General features: G+C 40.4%; 2 protein-coding genes across 2 annotated transcripts; both read right to left on the bottom strand.

Moving 5' to 3' along the window:
- Positions 1–9,784: 9,784 nt before the first annotated feature.
- On the bottom strand, positions 9,785–11,306 carry glod5 (glyoxalase domain containing 5). Its single transcript, XM_019265482.2, has 4 exons — positions 11,152–11,306; positions 10,633–10,788; positions 10,287–10,442; positions 9,785–10,160 (listed from the first exon to the last, which is right to left on the bottom strand). Exons 1-4 carry the CDS (start codon positions 11,290–11,292, stop codon positions 10,017–10,019), a joined length of 597 nt encoding a protein of 198 aa, XP_019121027.2. The 5' UTR covers positions 11,293–11,306; the 3' UTR covers positions 9,785–10,016.
- A 1,295-nt stretch (positions 11,307–12,601) lies between these two features.
- On the bottom strand, positions 12,602–19,733 carry rlim (ring finger protein, LIM domain interacting). The gene is made up of 4 exons (XM_010755217.3): positions 19,569–19,733; positions 17,773–17,999; positions 16,307–16,411; positions 12,602–16,212 (listed from the first exon to the last, which is right to left on the bottom strand). Exons 2-4 carry the CDS (start codon positions 17,939–17,941, stop codon positions 14,291–14,293), a joined length of 2,196 nt encoding a protein of 731 aa, XP_010753519.3. The 5' UTR covers positions 17,942–17,999; positions 19,569–19,733; the 3' UTR covers positions 12,602–14,290.
- Positions 19,734–20,202: the final 469 nt, after the last annotated feature.

The following is a 20,202-nucleotide window of genomic DNA, read 5'->3' as shown; positions in this document are numbered from 1 at the left end:
ATCCTGTGTTCTTCTTCCACCATGCATACTGCCACTGTAATGTCCAAATACCTCAATTTTTACATTCATCAGTCCACAGGACCTTATTCCAAAAGGAAGCTGGCTCTGTCCAAAATGTGCTTTAGCATACCTCAAGCGACTCGTTTGTGGCATGTGCGTAGAAAGGCTTCCGCCGCATTACTCTCCTATACAGCATCTCCTTGCAAGTGCGCTGAATAGTTGATACGATGCACAGTGACACCTTCTGCAGCAAGATCATGTTTGTGGTCTTTGGAGACTGGTCTGTGGGTTGAGTTTGACTGTGTCGCACCATCCTTCGCCTCTGCTTTCTCTGAGATTTTTTCTTGGCCTGCCACTCCGGGCTTAACAGGACGTGCCTGTGGTCTTCCATTCCCTCACCTCATTTCCTCACAGTGGAAACGGCAGCTAAATCTCTGAGCCAGCTTTTGTATCCTTCCCCTAAACCATGATGTTGGAATCTTTGTTTTCAGGTCATTTGAGAGTTGTTTTAAGGCTCCCATGGTGCCACTCCTCAGAGAAGATGCAAAAGGGAGAACAACTTGTTACTGGCCACCTGAATACCTTTTGTTCCACGATTGCTTCACCTGGTGTATGTAGGTCAGGGTCAGTGAGCTTACCAAAACAACTGTTGTGTTCCAATATTGTGCTAAAGTTACTCAAATCAATAAAAACAAGGGTGCCCAAATTTAAGCACCTGACCACTTTTGTTAAGGTAATTATTGCACACTTTCTGTTAAGGCCTATAACTTCATTTCACTTCTCAAATATCCCACTGTGTTGTTCTGCTATAAGGATATTATTTAAACGACATTGCTGATCCGCAACAACCAAGGATTGTATAAAGGACAAATCCTGAAACCGATAAGGGTGCCCAAACTTTTTTCATACCACGGTATATGCCTCATGATGCCATCTATTTTGTGAAGTGCACCAGTCCCTCCTGCAGCAAAACAACCCAACAACATGATGCTGCCACCCCCGTATTTCACAGTTCTCAGGCTTTCAAGCGCCCCACTTTTTCCTCCAAATGTAACGATGGTCAATAAAGCCAAACAGTTCGATTGTAGTTTCGTCACGCCACAGGACAAGTCTCCCAAACTTAAGGTCTTTGTCCCTGTGTGCATTTGCAAACTGTAATCTGTCTTTTTTGTTTCTTTTGGAGTAATGGCTTCTTCCTGGTAGAGTGGCCTTTCAGCCCATGTCGGTACAGTACTTGTTTCACTGTGGATAATGACACACTCTTACCAGCTTCAGTCAGCAGCTTTACAAGGTCTTTTGCTTATATTCTTGGGTTGATATACACATTTTGGACCAAAGCACATTTATCTTTGGGACACAGAACCCATCTCCTTCCTGAGCGGTATGATGGCCGGACATTCCCATGGTGTTTATACTTGTGTATGATTGTTTGAACAGATGAACGTGGCACCTTCAGGCATCTGCAAATTGCATCCAAGAATGAACCAGACTTGTGCAAGTCCACAATTCTCTTCCTGATACCTTGGCTGATTTCTTTTGACTTTCCCATGATGTTACATAAAGAGGCAGTGTGTTTCAGGTGTGCCTTAAAATACATACACAGATGTATCTCTAATTAACTCAAATGTTATCAAGAAACCTATAATTAACCAAATTTTACAAAAAATGGATAAATGAAGACTAATAGTGTCTATATCATAAAATAATGACCAATAAGAATAGGGATGCGATACCAGAGATGGAAAAATATGTTTTTCCTGAAAGTTAAATATGTGTTTAGAAAAGTCATACATTTTGGTCAAAAATCACATCAGTTTCATTGAATGACTCAAATAGAGGTGAAATATCCATCTTAACTGTAAAAAACAGTTCCTGCTGTGGTTGATACTTCTCTCTTGAGTAAACAAAGCAAATAAAGCAGTCTGAACATTATTAAGGAAACAATGTCACTGACTGGTAATAGTTTGACTAGTAAGGAAATACTGGAACAAGTAAGAAAGACGTAGATATAGAAGGAGGAGTGTCACTGGTATGTTGCAACACAAGCTTTTCTATAGACACAGAATTCAGTAGTGGAAACACCTGGGCAGAAAAATATCCCCTGAGAATTTGAATACTCTCAACAACAATAGACGGATTTCAACCACAATAAGGTGTAGAGTTCTCATTTTCACTCTCCATCATTGCTTATGTACATAAGTTTCCACACAACGATGGCTGAATAGGATTGCTTTTGATGCGGTACAATATTCTTATACACAGGACACAGGGTGGGTAAAACTGGGTCATCAGTGCTGTCCTACCACTGACATATGGATAGATAACAGAGAATGAGAATTCATATTGGACAGTTAAACATATCTCTAGCTCTTTTATGGGTCTTATTTCAGGAAAAATAATAATGATTAGCTATTGTGAACTGAAGATCTGTCTGTTTGTCACTGTTCACAGTCAAGTTTCAGGAAAAGTTATGAGAATGGGGATATGTAAACTATAAACAGGGATATTTAGATCTGAGTAAATACCTGGTCTAATATTCTCCAAATTATAAAACAATGTGACTGATTTAAAATGTCACCATATGAGCTGAGAATCAAGCTTGCCTAAATGTAAATATATAAATATATAAAATCTTTATTTATACTGTATTCAGTGTTTCTTAAAAGTTCTTGCTGGGACACATTATGCCCACTCTCCTCTATGAGACATCTGTGTCCTCACTGCAGTGCATTATTATAAACTATGATGAACCAGTGTGGGTCACATCTCTCACGCACATATAGGCCTTAGATGCTAACTGTGATTTGCTGCATAGTTTTTGCGGTTTGAGGTTGCATTATTATTGTGACACCCATCAAAAGCAACTTGTTCAGCCTTTGTTGTATGGAAACTCCATCTACGTGACAGATATAGTGCAAGCGCAGACAGGACAGATTATATGTCTGAGGATGGATGCATCATTGTGATGTTGTATTGTTTGCTTTGTGTGGAGAGAATATGAAAACTGTGTACCTGTAATTCATCTTTATAGTGGTTGAAGGCTCTTTATTGTTATAGAGCCTTTCACATTACAAATATCTCCTGGTTATGATATGTATTACAAAATGTGTGTATTTGGTTGACGTTTGTATCCACGCACATCTCCGAGTGGGATTTCACATCCCTGCACCTAGGATCATATAACACCAGTCTTATTGGCACCCATCAAGAACAACTTGTTCAAACATTGTTGTATGGAAACTCCATCTACGTTGCAGCTCTAGTGAAAGCACAGAGAGTATAGATGATATGTCTGAGGTTGTATTACTATTGTGTTGTCTTACAGAAAAAATAGTAAAGATGTACTGTCTTCTATGAATCCTCACCCAAAGTACAGCCATACTTTGTTAGTGGTCTGTTCATGCTGTGTCAGTGTTTCACTGCTTACCCATCAAAACAAAGTTGTTTAGCCATTGTTGTATGGAAACTCCATTTACATTGCAGTTCCTGCTGTGGTTGATACTTCCCTCTTAAGTAAACAATCAAATCAAATTTGATTTGTATAGTCTAATCCTATGGCAGCATAACTAAGGCATGACCTGATCCAGCCCTAACTATAAGCTCTATCAAAAAGGAAAAGTCCTGGTTTTTCAAGATGGCGGCGCGAGAAACGGTCACGTTCGGGGGAGCTGGCGCACTTATTCACTTATTCACTTATCCTCAACTTCTTCGCATCAAAACAAAGTCTGGTTGAGTTAAGTTGGAGAGGGCACACCGCTCACTGCCCCCCCACATAGAGGCCTGCTGGTCAGGTTCCATAACTACCAAGATAAACAACGTGTCATGAATGCACCGTGGGAAATGGGACGGAAAAAAACGTATCTTAAAAGGGAGTGTGTCGACATAGCAAGAAACACATTTAAATGACAGTGAACATCTGAAATTACAACAACGGGGTTTTGGACAGGTTTATTTTTCATCTTTTACTTCGAGGAGCAGAGGGGTAGCGATCTTAATTAAGAGGAACTTGCCATTCAAACTTTTGGACTGTACAAAGGACACAGCAGGATGTTATGTAATACTCTATGGGGAAGAAATTGCTTTAATGAATATTTATAATCCACCTGGATATCGTAGTGACTTCTTGCCTACCTCTTTTTCTAAAGTGATAGATCTTAATGTTTGAAACACATTTATTGGAGGTGATTTTAATTGTCATTTAAATCCTATTATGGATAAGTCCCCTCCTGGTAAGCCATCTCTTTCACCTCAAGCCAAAATCATCTCAGCACGTTGCGAAGACCTTGACTATAAAGATCTATGGAGAGCCCAACACGTGGCTGAGAGAGAATATACTTTCTTCTCCAATGTTTATAAATCCTACACTAGGATAGATCTGATCATGCTACTGTGTCCATATATTATAACTTAGGAAACCCAGTCAACCAAACTAGGCACTGGAAGTTCAATCCTTATATTCTAACAGACCATAATTTCATATCTTAATTTTAGAGAGGAGTTTCAGTCTTTTCTATCTGTTAATTCAGCCTCCACTGATGATGCCTCGTTGCTGTAGGAAACATCTAAAGCTTTTTCAAGAGGTCTTATTATATCTTATACGTCCACTAAAAGGCGAAGGCAGGACGAACAAAGGAAGATCTTAGAATCCAAGCTAAAACATGCAGAGAAGGAATTCGTTAAAAATACGTCGGCACAGAAGCTTAAAGAGATTTCTGCGCTTAGATGCACTCTGAATTCACTACTGACAAAAGATGCAGAGAGTAAGATCAGACTGTCTAGACAAAAAATGTACGAACATGGAGACAAGGCAGGGAGATATTTATCATATCTGATAAAAAAAAAGCAGATTCCCGAAGTATTCCCTCAGTTATGGACAGCCAAGGGAAACAGGTTGTCGATACCAAAACCATTAACAACACATTTAAAACCTTCTACGAAAATCTGTACAAATCAGGACTGCAAACTGATAATACTGAAAACATGGATGCTTTCTTTTCTTCCCTTAACTTTCCTAGTCTATCTGCTGACCAGAAAACAACCCTCCAAGCTCCTATATCTAAGAAAGAGGTCCTCGACGCCATTAAAGGGTTACAATCTGGAAAAGCCCTAGGTCCGGATGGATTTGGTAGCGAATTTTACAAAGAATTTCAGGACTTACTGATTGACCCTCTTCTGTAATAATTCTTTTGAGAAAGGCATAGTATCGCAGTCCTTGAGAGAAGTGCACATCTCTTTAATTTTAAAAAAGGGCAAAGCCCCAGAGGACTGTGCATCATACAGGCCCATCTCCTTGTGGAATGTTGATTTTAAACTCTTCTCTAAAATATTAGCAACAAGGCTGGAACGCATACTACCTATTCTTATAAAGGATGACCAAACTGGATTTATTAAAGGTCGTAATTCTGTAATTCATAAAACAATATGCGCAGATTACTGAATACAATCCAAGTTTTCCAACAGCGGTCTTTAAATGGTTTGGTACTTTCTCTGGATGCCGAGAAGACATTTGACCGCGTAGAGATGCCATTCTTGTTCTACACATTACACAAATTCGACCTGGGTGAAAAATTTAGAAGTTGGATAAAATTACTCTATACGAATCCCCTATCTGCAGTGCTTACAAATGGTTTACTCTATACGAATCCCCTATCTGCAGTGCTTACAAATGGTTTATGCTTTTCTAACTTCCAAATTTTAAGAAGCACAAGGCAAGGATGCCCTCTATCGTCCTTGCTCTTTGCCCTGGCAATCGAACCTCTGGCTGAGGCAATCAGGACAAATGAAAAAAATATACATGGTCTCACCATTAAAACAAGACAGCATAAGATCACTTTGTATGCTGATGATGTCTTAATTGTTCTGACTCAGCAGAGATATCTACCCCAGCCCTTATTGAAAGCATAAATGTGTTTAGTACTTTCTCTGGCTACAAAATTAATTTCAACAAATCAGAAGTAAGGCCACTAGGTAGCCTGAAACAAATAGCCCAAAATCCATCTCCCTTCCCCTTTAAGTGGTCACCCGAAGGTTTTGTATATTTAGGAATACGCATAACACCCTCCCTTGACCAATTATATAAAACAAATTTCCCCCCCTTATTTGAGTGCATAAGGTTAGACCACGAGAGATGGAACACTCTCCCAATTTCCTGGTTAGGCCGTATTGCTCTGCTGAAAATGAACATTCTCCCCAGATTACCCAATATAAATTATTCCAGTCATGTTTCTCCACAAGACCATCAAGCAGCTAAATGGCTGGTTTAGCTCCTTTATATGGTCTAAAAAGACGTTATGTTTGCCTTGTACAAAAGGAGGTGCTGATCTCCCAGACATTAGATAATTCTAGTTTAGTGTTCATCTGCGTGCTATAGCTGACTGGATGTGTTGTAGACCACGTCTCTCTGGTTGGATCTAGAAAGCTCATTGTCCAAATACCCCTTGAATAATCTTTTGTTTATTAGAGAAAATGCATCTTTGAAGTCTCGTTGTACTTATCCGATTACAATCTCCACAGTTAAGGCATGGCATGCTATTAGAAAGTTAGAGGGCAGATCTTAATTCACTTCTATTTTCACTCCAATATGTGATAATCCTGACTTCCCTCCTGGAATGATGGACAATAATTTCAGGATCTGGGCAAATAAAGGAATAGCCACTCTACATAATCTACTTGAAGGTGCTACCATGTTGTCTTTTAACCAGCTGAAAATGAAATACGACATTCAACATCAAGATTTCTTCCGTTTTTTACAAGTAAGAAACTTTATCACAAAGGATACCACAATCCTGGAGTGTCAAAATATTTCACATGTGGAGAGACAACTCTTTTTACAGAAATCTGGCAGGTCCATCAGCTTATTCTACAATATCATTAAGGGGTATAATACCACAAACACCTATTTTCTGAAAGGTTTATGGGAAACAGAGCTCGATATTAAGATAACAGATGATGACTGGAATGATGCGTGGAAGAATGCAAAAAAGTTGAGTGTGTGTAATCGAGTGAGAGTCATGTAACTAAAGCTCCTGCATAGGGTCTATATATCTCCCTCTCAACGGCATAAGTTCAACCCTAATTCATCTCCACTGTGCCCCAAGTGTAAAGTGGAGATTGGTAGTCTTACACACTGTTTGTGGCACTGTAGAAAAATACAGCACTTTTGGTGGGTCATTGGGCAGGACATTAATAAGATTTTACTCATTAACAGAAATAACAACCCCTTACATCTACTGCTTGGTGTATCTGACCGGTCCATCGCTGACTAATTTAAAAGAAAACATCACCAGACACTTGCTTTTTGTGCTAGAAAGTGTATTCTTTTAAACTGGATAATGGATAAAGGTCCATCTAAGGTACAATGGCAAAGGGTGGTACTTGAATATGTTGCTTTAGACTATCTGACATGTAATCAATTTGAATTTGTATAGTCTAATCCATGGCAGCATAACTAAGGCAGGACCTGATCCACCAGCCTAACTATAAGCTCTATCAAAAAGGAAAAGTCCTGGTTTTTCAAGATGGCGGCGCGAGAAAACGGCGCACTTCGGGGAGCGGGGCGCACTTATTCACTTGTTCACGTATCACTTATCCTCACTTCTTCGCATCAAACAAAGTCTGGTTGAGTTAATTGGAGAGGGCACACCCTCACTGCCCGCCCCCCACATAGAGGCCTGCTGGTCAGGTTCCATAACTACCAAATAAACAACGTGTCATGAATGCACCTGTGGAAATGGGACGGAAAAAAACGTCTTAAAAGGGAGTGTGTCGACATAGCAAGAAACACATTTAAATGAACAGTGAACATCTGAAATTACAACAACGGGGTTTTGGACAGGTTTATTTTTCATCTTTTACTTCGAGGAGCAGAGGGGTAGCGATCTTAATTAAGAGGAACTTGCCATTCAAACTTTTGGACGGTACAAAGGACACAGCAGGATGTTATGTATACGCTCTATGGGGAAGAATTGCTTTAATGAATATTTATAATCCACCTGGATATCGAGTGACTCTTGCCTACCTCTTTTTCTAAAGTGATAGATCTTAATGTTTGAAACACATTATTGAGGTGATTTAATTGTCATTTAAATCCTATTATGGGTCCCCTCCTGGTAAGCCACTCTTTCACCTCAAGCCAAAATCATCTCAGCACGTTGCGAAGACCTTGACTATAAAGATCTATGGAGAGCCCAACACGTGGCTGAGAGAGAATATACTTTCTTCTCCAATGTTTAATAATCCTACACTAGGATAGATCTGATCATGCTACGGTGTCCATATATGTATAACTTAGGAAACCCAGTCAACCAAACTAGGCACTGGAAGTCAATCCTTATATCTAACAGACCATAATTTCATATCTTAATTTAGAGAGGAGTTTTCAGTCTTTTCTATCTTTAAGTCAGCCTCCACTGATGATGCCTCGTGGGTAGGAAACATCTAAAGCTTTTCAAGAGGTCTTATTATAATCTTATACGTCCACTAAAGAGCAAGGCAGACGAACAAAGGAAGATCTTAGAATCCAAGCTAAAACACAGAGAGAGGAATTCGTTAAAAAACGTCGGCACAGAAGCTTAAAGAGATTTCTGCGCTTAGATGCACTCTGAATTCACTACTGACAAAAGATGCAGAGAGTAAGATCAGACTGTCTAGACAAAAAATGTACGAACATGGAGACAAGGAGGGAGATATTTATCATCTGATAAAAAAAAACAGATTCCCGAAGTATTCCTCAGTTATGGACAGCCAGGAAGAAACAGTTGTCGATACCAAACCATTAACAACACATTTAAAACCCTTCTACGAAAATCTGTACAAATCAGGACTGCAAACTGATAATACTGAAAACGATGGATCATATAACACCAGTCTTATTGGCACCCATCAAGAACAACTTGTTCAAACATTGTTGTATGTCCATCTACGTTGCAGCTCTAGTGAAAGCACAGAGAGTATAGATGATATGTCTGAGGTTGTATTACTATTGTGTTGTCTTACAGAAAAAATAGTAAAGATGTACTGTCTTCTATGAATCCTCACCCAAAGTACAGCCATACTTTGTTGGTGGTCTGTTCATGCTGTGTCAGTGTTTCACTGCTTACCCATCAAAACAAAGTTGTTTAGCCATTGTTGTATGGAAACTCCATTTACATTGCAGTTCCTGCTGTGGTTGATATTTCCCTCTTAAGTAAACAATCAAATCAAATCAAATCAAATTTGATTTGTATAGCCCAACAAAGTCCATTTGCCTCGGAGGGCTTTACAATCTGTACAGGGAGTGACACCCTCTGTCCTTAGACCCTCAGTTTGAGTGAGGAAAAACTTTCCCACAAAAAACCCTTTAACAGGGAAACAATAACAATAACAATAACAATCCTCAAAAGTCTTATATTACTTAGTGTACAGCACACAGACTAGAGGATTAGATAAGACTCGAAATTAATTAGTTTAGCAAACTCCTCCTACATTTAAGCACCATCTATCCTTCTAGTCTGAGTGCTGTATATGAAACAATAATTTCAATGTCTTTTTTAACAACATAACCTAAGAAAAGAACTTTTAAACTGTATGTGTAACATAGATTCAGAAAAGTATGTGTATCTTTAAAATTTACTTAGCTATTTTCTCTACTAAAATGAGCTATATTATACATTATTTGATGTAAGAAAACTACCATAAAACTATGATATTGCAACAATAAATGACTTAAGCAGCCATACTGACAACAACAATGGTAAACCTAATGTAATCATAGTTTTTTTGGTTAAATTACTGAAACAACAGGGGCTTGAGTACACACCTTTTATTTTCAAAAAGCTTCAATTTCTCTTTACAAAGTAAATAATATAAAAAAAAACAGATTTTCCTACACATAAGCTGCACAGCTAATTGATGTTATTAATCCCAGTGTGGAAAAGGTCATGTTATTTGAATTACAGTGATTTTGGTCTCAAAACTTCATAGCTGAAAATTGTACAAAATGGGTCTAACAGACAGATCCAGTACAGGCCACATAAGTCTCATGAAGATCCCTCTGATGTTGACTGGTTATAGTTTGACACTTCAATGAGATTGTGGTCTGGATCTCTGAAGTAAAGAGAGGTGATGGCCCCCACAGCTCCACTCCTCTCCACTGGACCCTCCTCTATCTCGACTCCACAGACCTGCAGAGAAGACTGACACTGAGCATTTCAACAGCACCTTAATCCCAGAATGGCAACAAAGGTCGAGTACAGGACTGAGACTGACATTAGTAATTCAAGACAATCTGGAGGAAATGGATGAAAGACCTTGAGATGTGCAGCTACTGTGGCCAGAGGGGTTTTGGTGATGAGGCACAAATCTGCAGAGCCTGAGGTTGGACACTTGGCTTTGGGCTCAAACTCTTGTCCCAGCTGGTGAAGGTTAAACTTCTGTTGCCCAAATCCCAGAGCTTTACGGTTTCCCTAAATAAACAAAGCACAGATGACATGTGTGAGTATTGAGCAGTGTCTGACACACAATCTAAGCCTGCCATCTAGTGGATGGTCTCTTAAACCAGAAGCACAGGCATGTTTTCCTAGTGTAAATACTGCATGTTTGATTATATTGCTGACATTAAATAATCGATCTTACTGTAGAAAGCAGTTTGCATACCTTAAAAGTGATGACCTCCATGCCGAGGACTGAAGTATAAAAGCTGACAGTGTCTGGCACACTTTTCACTGTCAGAACCAAGTGATCCAAATGACTCACTTCAACTGGACAGGTGCTTTTGTATCTGACAAGCCCGAGTGTTTGGACTGAGACAGGCTACAAGAGATAAAACAAATAAATACATAATAAGGATATAAAACACTTCGTGATAGTTTAATCTTTGCATTAAAGTGGCTTAAAGCCACCGCTTCCTGGAAGCGCGTGCTACGTGTAGTTACGCTGATTAGTAAAAAAACGTTGACGTAACCTAGCAACGAGTTAGCTAACTAACGTTCTTAAAACTTTTGCGTTTGACAAATCGGCAAATTTTTCAACGAAGTCGCTCGTTTATCCGCCGTAGTACCGATGTCTCTAATGGTAAGTGTAAAGTATCATTAATATTTCAGCCCCTTACAAAGTAAAATGCGAATATTACCCCCCCAAATATGTACCGTTAGCGTTAACGGTGAGTTAATTTACCGTCACAGAGTTCCTCTGAAGGAGCCATACACGGTTCACAGCCGTACGGACTGCCATCCTTGCCTTTGGTCTGACTGCGGTACTTCCTTGTTTACCTCTGTGCTGTGGACTGTGAACTAGCTGCAACACTACACTGGCCATAGCACTGAATAAAACAATGGTAATAATAAATACAATCAAATGCATCTATTATTACCAGTCACTTTACGCCTATTTACACTTTGTTTAAATCAACACTGTGCATATATAGTATATCATGTCTATTTATACAGTGACCTGTTTTTCTATATTGTTCTCTTTGCTTTTATTGCTGAGCTGACCGGTTCCTTGTCCAACACATTTCTCTGTATTGTTAACTTACATATGACTAAACAAAACTAAAACCCGCTGTCGACAAGACATCATTGATGATGTCTGTACCTGGAGCTCCAACATTATGGACAGTTGTTAAACAATCTAAATATCTAAATCTGAATATCCTGGGTCACTTACATCCAATTAATTACAGTCCTGACTGTATGATTATTTGATGACTAGCCTTGTTTAAAGGCCCAGTGTCTAAGATTTAGAGGAATCTATTGGCTAAATATAGAATATACTAGTCAGAAGAATTTTTTCATTTGTGTATAATCACCTGAAAATATATTTTTGTTACCTCAGAATGGGATTTTTTACAACTACAGAGAGAGCGGGGTCCTCTTTTATGGAGTCTGCCATGTTTCTACAGTAGCCCAGAATGGACAAACCAAACACAAGCTCTAGACAGTTTCATACCCACTTTAGGTTCGCCCTCTAGCCTGGAAGAATTGGGGGGGTGAGGCGAGAGGTGTTCAGTTGGTTGAAATCTGCAGGTTCAGCACTAGATGTCACTAAATCTTACACACTGGACCTTTAGGACCCATTCTAGCAGATCTCATATTCATGAAGGTTATTTATCTGACAGGCAGAAATGTTTGGCTAGTAGAGGTGCTTCTTCACTTCTTCTCTCTTAAGTGCAAGTGTCAGAGGCCAAATGCATCATAAATAATTACATATATTTTGTATAAAGTGATATATGTGCACTTAAAACCATCATCCTACTTATCACATCAGCTTTGAGACCAAGGAGGACCACTGTGTAATACATGACATCAGATAAATGAACAATCAGATCAATGCAAACTTGAAATAAAATTATTTGTAATGTTTAATATATAAAGATAGAATCACTAATAATGTGTGCACCTGGATGCAGAATAAAATTACCCCCCAAAAGCACAGTGACTGTACAGACTGCATACCTGCAATGCATTTTGAAGCATATCAACTTGTTTAATTCAGCGGTTTTCATTTAACACCCAGTTAACATACTGCACTGGGTGGGTCACAGAACAAGGCCAAAACTAAAGCATGGCCTAAGAGGGAACATACATTTAATTTACATTTTTATGGTATTTAAACAATGACAACGTCTTGCATTCAAACTTTTATGTCCCACAAAGGGAATTAATAATTGTGGCAAAGACATCAAACAGTGAAACAAGAAACATGACAGAATGGCATTGATAGTGATGCCCCTTTTTCTTTCTTTTAGCCAGTGTTCCTGTTCACCAACAGTGCTATTAAAACCTACAGAACTTCTAATAAAATAAAATTAACACATTTTTAAAAAGGTAATAAGTCTTCATTTAAGATTTTAGCCATTAACAGTTTTTTAAACAACAGTATACATTAATATCATGGTTTGTATTTCCCTACTTTCACTTTAGCATGTATTGCACACTGATAATGGAGCATCTGCTCATGAGGCAGGAGGGTACAGTGGGCGAGCATCTTGACTTTCTGTTGGAGCCTTAAGAAGGACAGTGATTGTGAATGTTTTTCTTGACACCCAGACGTTTGGATTAATGACTTGTACACTGAGGTGCACCTACTGGTAAAGAGACCTTAAGATGCATTTCAGTTTTGGTCATTACACTCTATGCAATACCAGCTTAGAGAATGTAATTCATCTGTCAATATCCAGTATGTTTGTAGAAAAATAAAGAATCAGACTAGTAGCTAATGGATAACAGGACAAAGTGATTGTGAAGTCATTGTTCATTAAAAAGTAAATGACCTTTAACGTGTTGGGAAAACGCAAAAGGAACTATTTTCAAATTCTTTGACACGTTCATGCCCGTCAGTATTATTTTTTGAGGTGGGAAAAATTCACATGCCAAGTACTTGATATCAGCTCTACCACAAGTATTGAGACATCCCTAATTTCTGGTATTATACGACTCAATCATTGTTAATGACCAAGAAATTAAAGATGCTATTCCAAATAAACTTTATAAATCCTTCCCATATACCTGTTCAACATCTGATCTTTTTTCTTTTTAAAAAAACAAACAAACAAAAAAACATTTAGTACACTGAATTTCTCATGGTATATGCAACCAAAATAGTTTGCTTTTTTCAGGTGAGCAAAAAAAATAAAATAATAATAATAAATGAGTAAATGAGTACAATTTTGGCAAACCAATTAATTTTCTACATCCTTCGTACATGACATTCTCAAAATACTTTTGCTGTGTACACAACCTATTTAGGGATGCTCTGATAGAGTAATTGCAGCCAACACCACCCTAATCATTACATGAGATAATTTACAATCCAAAAACCAATTCACTGATACAAAGTATGAGTCAAAATTATTTTTTTACAAGCTTATTTACAGCTAATACTTTGAAATGGTGTAACTAAGAACTGTCCCGATACCCAACTTCTGGTATATAAGTCGCCGTTCAGGAGCTAATACAAAAGAGCACATGTGCCTGAACTACCTGCAGCTGTGCAGCATTTATAACCGGGGGATTCTTTATGAGATACAGTTCTGCTTGCGAGCACGGCTCGACACAATGCAACAAACTGCTTGGTCACTACAGGTTGATTCAAACAGCATGCATTGCTTGTGCCTAACTTTGGACTGCAATAATAAATGTCTTACTAGAGGCTGAATACGTCCCAATGTCACTGTATGGAGTACCCCAAATCAAACCCGTGACTGTGTTATGATCCAACTCACAAATGGTATGAAGAGTGAACAGTGGAGACATTTCCTCCTGGGATATTAGATTACTTAGGTTGAGACAAAAGGCCTCCAGTCTTTAATGAGCTACACCACACTCTCCCTGTTGGCCGATACCAAGACAGCCCTGCGGCAGATGGGGCAAGTGGAGTTTTCGGACAGCCAGCGATCAATGCAGTGCACATGGTACTCATGAGAACAGGGCAGCTTACGTAGCTTGTTACCTTCTGCATATTCTGTTATGCAGACACTGCAAGTCTTCAAGGCATCACTCTCACCAAAGTTACGCATGGAGAGGTTATCAATTTGCTCTTTGGTCAGCCCTTGGGGCTGGTCCTCGTCATCATCGTTTAGGAGGAAGAAGTGGGCGAGTCGCAGGAAGGGCAGTGAGCCGGGCTCCTCTAGGTTAATAGGTGGTCTGGATCTAGCCCTGCCACCAGAGGCAGGTGGAGCAGTGGCAAGGCTCTCGTCTACGTCAGTTTCAGCTGTCCTTGCTCTGACTCCAGCAGCCATAGGTGGTTCAACGTCGACATCAGCAGCAGGAGCGGCAGCAGGAGTAGTATCTGTGTTGTTTAGGGCTTCAGCCAGATCCGCAGGTGTGTTGGCGCCACGGTTTGAATCTGAAGAATCAGAGTCTGAATCCATGAGGTAGCCGAGTTCTCCGAAACCAGTCATAATCTGTCGAATCATAGACTGGAGAGCCATTGAGGTTGCCTCTCCCAAACCTGCATCAGAGATTCTACGAATAGGGATGCGAATAGTGCTGACGTAGGTCCTCACACCAGCACGCTCAGAGCGTGAGAAAGTCCTACGAAATCCACCACGCTCACTCTCATAAAGAAATGTGTTGTTTGAGTTCTGGGAGCGTGAGCGGGTACGACTAGCAATGCTGTCTCTTTGCCGATATTCACCTGGACGCACGCGGCGCACCTGGAGATCGAGCATAATCGTAGGAGGGCGGCGTCCTGCTGCGCCCCCTTCCCCACCAGCAGCTTCTCCTTCCTGAGATGCGACATTTTGGACCTCTGGGGCTGGTTCTGCGCTAGCCCTAGATGGCTGAACATCACTGTCAGAAGTGCTTTGCCTGGAAAGAACATGCTGTCGAGTCCGAGAGCTGCCCTCCACTTGAGGTACAGTGGGGGCATTGGCAGAGATGGGGCCTTGAGAGCTGAGAACATGACGTGGATTATGGAGACCGTCCAGTTGATCCAAGTTAAGAGGGGAACGGCTCCTGGCTGTACGGGCCCTAGTCCTGCGTGGTTCTGGACTGCGGCTGCGAGCTCTCCTTTGACCTCTGCGTGGAGAAGGAGAAAGTGGGGGTTGTACCGGCGGGGCAGCAGGTGGGCTGGGAGGTTCCCCTAAAATCTCTTGTGAAACAACCTCTTCGAGTTCAGGCTCTGGTTCCACTATGACAGCTAACTCCTCTACAACTGGCTCTTCCACCACTTCCGTTTCCATGGGGACCGGTGGTTCAGCATTTACCACTGGTTCTTGAACTTCTGAAGCCATCTCTAGAGCCATCTCTGGAGCCATCTCTGGAGCTACCTCTGGAGACTCTTCTGAAGCTTCTCCTGGAGTCTCCCTTGAAGCTTCTCCTTGAGCCTCCCCTGAAGCTTCTACTCGAGCCTCCCCTGAAGCTCCTCCTCCAGCCTCCCCTGAAGTTTCTCCTCCAGCCTCCCCTGAAGCTCCTCCTCCAGCCTCCCCTGAAGCTCCCCCTCCTGCCTCCCGTGATGCTTCTCCTCCAGCCTCCCCTGAAGCTTCTCCTCGCGCCTCCTCTGGAACCTCCTGCTCGCCTTCAGCAGCTGCCTGCTGCTCAGCCAGGTTGCGGTTCACACTGATTTCCAGACTAAAGCGAAAATCACCACTGTTTGGGTTGGTCTGGCTTACAGCTCGCCACGACTGGTTTCCACGATGACCAGTCCTAGTTGTGTTGCCTGTACGCCTCACTGTGTTCAGCCAGTCCAAGAGACTATCCCCACCGGCAGGATCCTCCGAGCTTTCCGGTGGTTCTGAAAATTAGCAATCAAGAAGTTCAAATCATATCTGAATTTGACAGTAAATAGCAAATCCAAAGTCCAAAAGAGAAAGAAATGACGAACTTACCAACTGGATCTTCTCCGTTTTCAGCACTGGGAGTGTTATTCTGCTGTTCTGGACCATCTTTAATTTGCTGAAGTCTACTAAACAGCTCATCCTCTGTGACCTCACCTAAAAGACATTACAAGACAATGAAAATGTCTGTTATTTAAAAGAAAGAACAATTTTTGACAATCCACATATTCCTTTCTTGAACTTTGTCTTCTCTAGTCTGAGCACCAAAATAAACTGCGAGGACAACTACATATGTGGCAGGTAGACAACTAGAAGTACAAAAAATATTGTACTATATTGCATAAATGAAGTGCATGTGTCAAAAAAAGAAAATAACTGTTGTTTGTACTGTATTGGCCCATAGAAGCCATTTTGGGTTCTTTGAACACAGCAACAGGACAATACTAAAAACCTCCAGACTTACCAGGGCATGCCATTGTCCATTCAATGCCCTCGCCTTGCAGGGTTCCCCGCTAAAGGATGCTCCAAACTTACATTCCCCTTCCCACTGTCCTGGGACAGAAACGGATTTGGCGTCTTCAGTAGTCCGTAGGCTGTTGCATATTGTGCATATTGACAAATCCAAAACTAGAGCTAGCTAAGCTTAACTTTACTATAACTTTTAAATCTATTGGGCAAGTAAGTGATGTTTAAATATTGAAAAGGACAAAAAAAAAAGGTAATAAAAAGATAAAATGGTGATATTATCCACTAAATTAAGATTTAAAAGTTTGCAAAGGCAAGCCTGTACAGTGTCTTGAGGCACTTGTTTTTAGGGCTGGGTACTGTTATTAAATGTGTAATATTAAAAGCTGTAAAAAATATAAAACATCAACTTTCATATCCCTGAAGCATGTTTTGAGTGAGGGCGCATTCATACAGAATCCAGCGATGCCACGAAAACACAGGTTATTCCATTCATTTGAGTGGGGGTGTCGTTTTTGGTGTCTTCCAAAAAAACGCAGCGAAATGTCACTGAAAACTAAGATTATCCAGATGGACTTCATGGACTAAACTCTGATACTCTACCTGTGGTGTTCTGGCTTTGTTTATGTCATGTTCCCAGCTTTTAAATGTGTGTCTGACTTGCAATTTACGCTCCAAAACAGAGACACATAGAAGTTTCCTATGGTTTGCATCCAATGGTTTAAGAGAGAGACAGAGAACGTTGGTTGAGAGACACAGTAAATGGGAGTAAGGCAGCGCCGGCGTTGATAAAGTCAGTTAATCTGTGTTAGAAGTTATTTTCTGATTGTTTCATACCTCATCCGCTAGACAACTCTACAGTGATTCACCACAACGCCTGATCCTGTCTGAATGCGCCTTTAGTAAGATCAGTTGCTGAAACTTTGACAGGCTTTGTCTTATATAACATACATTTTGTCCTGGTAAAAACAAATAAACTTTTAAGTTGCTTAGAATTTTTCCACAGTCAAAGACTAAGGTCACAAGACTAGCATAATTAAAAGGTTCATTACCTGGGGTGCCCAAAAGATTGTTGTCCCTCATGAGACGATAGTCCTCATCACTGAGATTGTTGACAAACTGATAGAAGGCCTCCTCCCTGCCCAGCCGGTCCAGCTGCCTTCTGCGCTGTGACTCCGGCTGGTCACTGCCACTCTGCTCTAAACTGTCAGACCCTTCCATTGATTCAGAAGGGAGGGAGGTCGAGGGATGTTCTCCAATCTTCAGCTAGATCCAGCTGCTGCAACAAGTAAACACACAACATGTGTAAATCACAAATAGATGGATGTGCACTGCCTGTTGACTGAGTTCAGGTGGTAAGACTACTCAGATTTAGATTAACATTTTGCAACAAAGACACATGTAAACATCTTATTTGTCACCATAATAATAATACATTTTATTTCATAGGCGCCTTTCTGTCACCCAAGGACACCTTACAATAAACGAGTAGACAGCAAATAACAGAAAACAAAAAGAACCATAAAAGTATATCAAATTATAAGAATACAACATTAAAAACAGGTTAAAATAGGACAATGCAATTGAATCAGAAGGAAAAGTCTATTTTAAAACAGGTGGGTTTTTAAGTGCAGACTTGAATTGTGAGAGTGAGTTGATGTTCCTTATGACACGTGTATGTTACGTGCTATTATGTGTAACTTTGTATTTTGTATTATGTGTCCTGTACGGTTTATGTTTTAATTGTGTCTGCCGATGAAAAGTAGCTGTAAGCTGGTGCAGTACATCAAATGTAATCATTTAAGTTTAATACTGTACATGGTCCCATTAAATGAATTAAATAAATAAAATGAAAACACATGTATAATCACAAATAGATGGATATGCACTGCCTGTTGACTGGTAGTAAGAATACTGAGATTTAGATTAACATTTTACATGTTGCCTATAACAAACGTAATAGAATAATTAGTGTCATCAAGTGAAAACTTCAGGTCAAAAATAATAACGTCGACCCAGTAGCTACTGTTAGCATGGTTACAAAGCAGACTGACATGCTAAGTTACTATTAGCGCAACACAGGCTAGCGGTAAACGTACTTTCCTTCAACATACTGGAGACAGTGACTGATTAATAGCGTTATTAAGTCATGTGGATAATTGTATGGTTTGTGTGGGCTTTGTTTTAAGTCCTGAGGGAAAGTACTCTGTTGGTCAAAGTCGAGATAAAAACAAAATGGCATCATCGAGCTAAGCTTCCGTTAGTTAGCCAGCTAGCTGTTAGCTGTTAGCATTGCACACGGTGACAACTTCAACCACTAATACCACAAAAACTAGTTTGTAGTTAGGCTAATGTACGACAGGTGTTAGGGTAGACTGTGTTAGCCTTTGTGTAGTCGGGTCAAAAAACAAAAACAAGCGTCTCCGGAGATGTTTGAGCTTTCACTACGCGAATGCTAGTTAGCTTCCATGCTCATTAGCCGACTAGCCAACTACATAGACTACAACGGGATTTCGAGCATTTAGCTAAGGCTAACTTAGCCCAGTAACTTTCAGGATGTGTATCCTCACTTATATTACCCTAACGCGAATGTCTGTTTAACACAAATCACGGCGATACTAAGAAAACACGACGACGTGTTTATTGTTGGTGTTGGGACATACGTGTGGAAAAAAAAAAAACACGCGAGTTTTTAGTTTTTTTAAAAAGAAGCTGTTAGCATCACTGCAAGCTAACGCAGTAAACGACGTCAAAGTGACGTTCACCACCAGCTAAAATTAGCCAGCTAATGAAAATAAAGCTAATCAGAAGGAAAACACAGTCTGTCACCGAATCCGCGTCCCGTTACCTGTTCGGTGGTGTTGGCAGCAGTGTGGTCGTACAGCCCGGTTGTTCTTCTTAAGCTCTCTGAAAGACGCCTGACTGTTTTTGGCTAAGTGCGATTTCAGGTTTCCATTTTCTTTCTTTTAGGAAGGCTACAATGATCTTCCGGAAACTGGACAGACTCAAAGGTTTCCCCCCTCAGTCTAACCTCCCAGGTACGCACAGACACAGGCTCAACGCTTACGTCCGCCGGCTCGTAGCGAATGAGGCGAGGGGTGAGGCTGCCTGAAAGACTTCACTCAGGGCGACAAAACCTGCCGGCCCTGCTGTGTTTGTTTTGGACAGTGTGGCTCTGTTCAGCTGTAGCGCCACCACGTGGTGTGAATGCAAATACTCTCTGCAGAGCTCAAGCTTTAGGACAAAGAGTTGCAGACAAATGACCAGCATATACAATATAATATAATATTAGATAGATAGATAGATAGATAGATAGATAGATAGATAGATAGATACTACTCTCTTGATATTACTCAAGAGCACTCAATGGCCAAGGCTATGTCTAATAAATACATTGAAGCCAATAATGTGTTTTATACTTACTGAAGTTTTATGTCATTATCGTTGTAATATTTAATCTCATTATGACCATTTGCAGTCCA

Source organism: Larimichthys crocea, chromosome I (genome assembly GCF_000972845.2).
Source record: "Larimichthys crocea isolate SSNF chromosome I, L_crocea_2.0, whole genome shotgun sequence".
Taxonomy (NCBI): Eukaryota; Metazoa; Chordata; class Actinopteri; family Sciaenidae; genus Larimichthys; species Larimichthys crocea.
This window is presented reverse-complemented; position numbering and strand designations above follow the sequence as displayed.